Source organism: Notechis scutatus, chromosome 5 (genome assembly GCF_049901735.1).
Source record: "Notechis scutatus isolate UNSWTSFEM ecotype Mainland chromosome 5, rNotScu1.2, whole genome shotgun sequence".
Classification (NCBI taxonomy): domain Eukaryota; kingdom Metazoa; phylum Chordata; class Lepidosauria; order Squamata; family Elapidae; genus Notechis; species Notechis scutatus.
In genome coordinates, this window is record NC_142013.1 from 113,003,922 (window position 1) to 113,009,921 (window position 6,000).

The window sequence follows — 6,000 nt, forward strand, 5'->3', positions numbered from 1 at the left end:
CTATCTATATCATCTATCCACTATATCTATCTATATTCTATATCTATCTTCTATCTATATTTTATCTTTCTATAGTCTATCTATTTTCTATTTATATTCTATCATCTACTATATCTATATTCTATATCTATCTTCTATCTATATTCTATATCTATCATCGACCTCTATCTATCATCCATCTGTATATCTACCTATCATCTATCTATCCCTCTTCTATCTATCTATCTATCTATCTATCTATCTATCTATCTATCTATCTGCTTGTTGAACTGGACTATATAAATTACATAGATCATAGTATTTTTTAAGGATTCAAAAAACCCTTCATTTTTCTAATTAGCCAATTGTCTGAATTTTAATCATTTGACCTTGGGAATACTGCAATGGTTGTAAGTGTGAAAAATGGCCATAAATCACTTTTTTCAGTGCTGTTGTAACTTTGAACATTGTCTAGAGAACTATTATACATTGACAATTACCTGTATGGACCAACCTGGATCTGCTTTCCTGTTGTAAGCCCCTTTCCGTGGGGGATTGATATCAATTGCCTAACCTTATTTAAAACAATAAAATTGCAATTTCTTTGTTCCTGTTTCATCCAGGAAAGTTCCTGCTAATGCTGCAGTCCATTAAAAGGGCTTTTGCTATTGGCGATAACAACCCCTGGCTACATGAATGTTTGATTAAATTTTCCAAGTGTGGTGAGTGCAAAATAAAACTGTCCCCTTGCCGTAAAATTCCGCTGAGTTTCCCAAAAATAAAATCAAAGAGCACACCTGATTAAAGTTGTCCTTTATATTCCTAGTGTCAAATCACAGTAATTTGCCAGAAATCGTGAACAAGGTTCTTACGCAAGAAATGGAGAAGATTTTTATTAGCAAGGATTTGGAAAGTTTCAACGAAGAATTTCTCAAACGTAATTCTACCTCCATACAGCACCTGCTGTCAGGTATGTACTATGGGCAGGTGTGTCTAAACACCGATGTGTTCACAAACCCACATTTCATAAATTGTGTGCAAGAGTACGGGAACAACAACACAAACTTACACGCTCAAATTATGAAGCAAAGTTTTGCAAATTCATTTCCATTTAATTGTGCAGGCAGTCTTTGACTTACAGCCACAATTGACCCCCAAATTGATGTTGCTAAGTGAGACATTTGTTAAGTGAATTTTGCCCTATTTGACGCTGCAACGGTCGTAAGTGTGAAAAACGGTTGTAAGTCATTTTTTTTAACTTTAAACAGTCACTAAACAAAATGTAAGTCGAGGACTATCTATTATAAAATTCAGGGTCACAAGCCTAGACTGAGCGATAAAGAAGTTTGATTATCTTTTGATTTAAGTTACATGATTTCTGGATGAATTCAAAGAGAGAGAGAGAAAAGGAAAATTATGTTTTTGTGACCGCCTTTTAATTTAGTAACCTCAAAAGTTCGGTCAATAAAATATTGGAAAAATGAGAAAATTCCAATAGAGGAGGAAAATAATGGAATGTGCAGAGGTGAATAGATTAACATTAGCAATTAGAGAGCAAGAAGAAAAAGAATATTATAAAATATGGGGTTTATTTTATCAATGGCTAGATAGAAAAAGTAGGAAATTGAAGTATAATACAATAGCAATGATATGTTATAATTGATTATTATGAAATGGATTATAATATGAATTAAAATCAGTAAGAATTGTGATTTGCTCTAAAGGGACAATGCAGATTTGAAATTAAAGTCTAATGATGATGTAATAATAATATAACATGACATGGAAAGTTGATTAATATAATTTGAATGTAAACTTAAATCTAAGAGGAAAAGACTATAGATATTATGCACAAGAAATATACACCAACCCAACACACTGTACAGTTGAAAGAAGGTTTTATTTGTTGTTTTATGTTTATGTTTGTTTATGTTTTGTTGTTAAAAAAAAATACACACAAAAAAGTTCGGTCAATAATATGAATGGTGCGGTGGCCTAAAGGTTCACAATCAGGAGGCTGTGAGTTCGAATCCCAGGTAGAGGCAGATATTTCTCTTCTCTGGCACGATGAGAATATATCTGCCGAACAAAACTCCGCCCTGCCGACAGGAAGGGCATCCGGCCAGTAAAACACTCGTCTAGTTCCATTGAGTTGCCCAGACTCCACCCCACACACCCTTCAAGGGATTATGGGGTCATTAAAAGAAGATGAACAGATCGGTCAATAATGCCATCGGAGGGAAGATCTTTTTCCACATAATAAAAATATCTGACGCTCGTATTTCAGAACGGTGATAATAAAATCTGGCAAATAAATATATTCCTGTAATGCAGAATAGATAAGATCGAACGTCTTCCATTTTTTAAAAATCTTAATATACTCCTCTGCGTGATTGTTTCAAATGGATTAATATAAAGTATAATGGGCTTCAGTAGCAGCTAAAAAAACCCTGGGTTTTTCTTCCTATAAACCTTAACATCTTTTTCTTTTAACAAGCTGCTTTTATTTTTCCTCTTGGAGGTGCCAAAATGATGTATTTCCTGGATAATTCAAGGCAGGAGAAGGCAATCGCTATGGCTACTAGGCTCGACGAAGTCATGAGGGACAGAAACGTGAAGGTAAAAATAACTTTTTTTTTTTCATCGCTGGGGGATCCCAAATAGCACATCCTTTTAATGCATGTTTGATGATGGCTTGGAGGAAGGACCTCTCGGGTGGTAGGGACAAACTTCCATGTCCAGGATAATTTTATAGATGAAAAGTAAATCTCAGGGACCAGGAAAATGAAATCCAGGCAGATCAAATCTATATATATAAAAGCGAAATACCACTCAGGCATCATCACAAAATCTCCAGAACTGTAAAGCCTACAAACTTGAAATTTGGCACATATGTTCCTCTTGGCTTCTAGGTGCTCACTAAGAAAGGATTTTTTTGAAATGGCCATCAGAGCATTAGTATTTCCTATATTATTATTATTAACACGCTCTGATGCTAAGGAGTTCTACTCCCCCTCCCCACCTGAAAAGAAGAAATCTCTTCCAAAGGCAAAACACAAGCAGAGGAGTTTCAGTTTCAGAGGACCAAGCAGCTTTAGCTCAACAGTTGAGCTAAGCCACGCCCAGGCTCCTTGCTGTCTCCTTGTTCACCCAGCAAATACTATTTCAGTTTCCAAATAGCCCTCAACTCTCACACATTGACAAGATGCTAGCCAGATGAATACCGATGGATGCTGGTAGGCAGAGGCACATTTTCCCCGTTTATTTGCCGCCCCAAAATCACATAGTTTTGTAGCGAAGCACGGGTATTTTGCTAGTATGAGTATAAAGATTGATTGCAAGTTCAAGCTCTCTACAAGAAACTGGCCAACTAATAAGTCAAAGGAAAATGAGCGGGAGATAAGAAAGGAATTCAAGGTGGGCTGGAGTTAGATCTCTTGCGGCCACGCGGAGATTCGTGACTTATGACGTATTTGACCCCTCCCTCAGGCTCAGCCTGGTCATCTCCTCTACAAGGTAGTCCTTGACTTACGACCACGCCTTTTTTCGTCATATTTGTCCCTCGGCATTTTCTTCTCACAAAGCTGAAGAAAGAAAAAAAACGATTGACAAATAATCTTATATCTCCGTTTAGACAGTTTCCATTTTGGATCTTACAATTCCCTTCATAGATACAGGTCGTCCTCGACTTACAACCGCAACGGAGCCCGAAATTTGTGTTACTAAGCGAGGCGTGAGTTCCCCTCCCCCCATTTTGCAACCTTTCTTGTCACGGTTGTTAAGTGAATGACAAGTCAGTTGCCAAGCTTCTGAATTTTTATCACCTGAGGATGGGGGGGGGGGTGGCACCACAGTCGTTAAGTGTGAAAAACGGTCCTAAGTCACTTCTTTCAGTGCCACGGTGACTTCGGACGGTCACTAAACGAACGGTCGTAAGTCGAGGACTTAACCTGTCCTAAACCTGAGGAGGAATTCTGCTTCTGACGCGTCGGCTCATGTGTTCAATCTGCAGATTTTAACGATGGTGTTGGATTTCTTGCGTGACGGCACCTTCGGCGAATGCCACAGCCAGAGTGAGGCGTATCGGACCGCGTGCCACAAAATGTTCCCTTTAGCGACAGCCTTCATGTCTCCCAGCAGCGACGAGGACAGTTGCTTTGCCCCCATGAACCACATGGCCATCAATCATGAAGTGCTGACCAATGAGATTTGAAGCAGAAGGCGGGGCTTGCTCCTCCAAGGGATCTTTTGGGATCTCCCAGCCGGATCTCTTCGGAACCTACTCAGCTGTCCAATCCGGGAAACTGGAGGCAAATCTGCTCCTTTTTTTTCCCCTCAGGAAGAGCTGACAATATTAACAGCCTTTTTTTTTTTTTTTGCATAATACTGGCCCTGTTTATACTTTGTACAGCTATAAATCTTTCTATTCTGAATCGATGACCCATTGAGTATGTCAATCGATTCCATTGAGTATGTCAATAAATAAGACCATTTCTTCCAAAACGTGTTGGATTGGAGAATCTGAGAAGAGGCCGCCATCTTGACTCTCTCGCCCTCCACGGAGAGTCCTGCCTGTGAACGTTAACAAACCAGGATAAATATATCCTCCACACGTGTTTTTCATCGGTTTTATGTTTCCATGGGGGTCCTTGGTGCTCCCTGAGCTGGATGGTTTCATTGCCCAACTAGGTAACAAACACGGGGCAAAAACCCCGCTCCCTTCTGGCACTGATGACATCACCTAGTTGGGTCACGAAACGTCTGCAAGAAAACCACCAACCTCAGAGAGCACCGAGGACTCGGTCATTACAACCCTGAGCTACCCATATTATTTTCCATTTCTTTCAAAGCATGGCTCCTGATGGGTACCAGGCTAGTTTTGTCAGTTTCCTAGTATTGTATGGAAATTCTGATTCATCGGAAAGATGCATTCGGATTTATACAGTGGAGAATGTCGTTTTTAAAACTTGTAAATTATTTTGTTTCGTAATGATTCTTTTCAATGATCCATTAAACCCTTAATACCATTAAGTTGCCATTATGACGATTAAGTTACCTTTTTTATTACTTAGGAATTTTAAAAACATTTCCCTTCCAAAACAGAAGGGAGGAAATTAATGGAGAATGCGGTCATAATAATAATAATGATAATAATAATGGTGAGCTACATTAAAATGTTCGAGAAATGAATCAGGAAACCAATAGTCGGGGGGAAAATAATGTTCTATCACATGCTGTGAAGTTGTTAACGTTAAATAAGGTTATTTTTTCTTTAAAGCACAACTTCGTTTAATTATACATTGCATTTCATCCTTTCTTCCCCTGTTTAATTTTTATAAGTTGACGTACCTGCACTTCACGTATAACATATCAACATTTTGATTCAGTTTTAAATGTCGTCCCCCCCCCCCTTTCAGGACATAAATAACTATTCCTGAAAATGTAAAAAGAAAATTCACTGTGGCTTGTATAAAAAAAAAAAAAACTTTGTTTAAAAAAAACCCCCACAATGGAACCAGTTTGTTTTCAACTTTTTTTGAATAATGTAAATATTTAAGATGGTCCTATGCAAAATTTACAAAGAGAAGTTTTACCAAGACGTCATGAAGACAGATCTCCTTCGTCATTCGCTTAGGAGCGCTAGTTGAATGAAAACTTTACTGTAAAAAGCTCAACAATGTAATGCTGTAATAAATTATTTTGTACACTTGCTGCTGGCGTTGGATGTTTATACCAGCCGAATATAAGACAGATCATATTTTAAAGTCCACCTCTACATTACAGTCAAAGTATTCAGAATAACAGTAACCAATTTAATCTGTTTTAATATACAGGTGCTGCTCAACCTACAAGCCCAGCATTTCCACTGCTAAGCAAGACAGTTGCTAAGTGAATTTAGCCCCATTTTACAACCTATATATCTATCGGTATAAAAGCAAAATACCACTCACGCATCATCACAAAATCTCCAGAACCGTAAAGCCTACAAACTTGAAATTTGGCACCTATGTTCCTCTTGGC

General features: G+C 38.1%; 1 protein-coding gene across 1 annotated transcript in view; it reads left to right on the forward strand.

Annotated features, from left to right (window-relative positions):
* The window catches only part of NAA16 (N-alpha-acetyltransferase 16, NatA auxiliary subunit), a 49,962-nt gene extending 44,273 nt beyond the window's left edge, over nucleotides 1–5,689 (forward strand). Inside the window, exons 17-20 of the mRNA XM_087967584.1 lie at nucleotides 603–701; nucleotides 806–949; nucleotides 2,501–2,598; nucleotides 3,992–5,689. Coding sequence (XP_087823710.1) covers nucleotides 603–701; nucleotides 806–949; nucleotides 2,501–2,598; nucleotides 3,992–4,192 — 542 coding nt within the window. The 3' untranslated portion in view covers nucleotides 4,193–5,689. The remainder of the gene's footprint in view (nucleotides 1–602; nucleotides 702–805; nucleotides 950–2,500; nucleotides 2,599–3,991) is intronic.
* The last annotated feature ends 311 nt before the right edge of the window (nucleotides 5,690–6,000 follow it).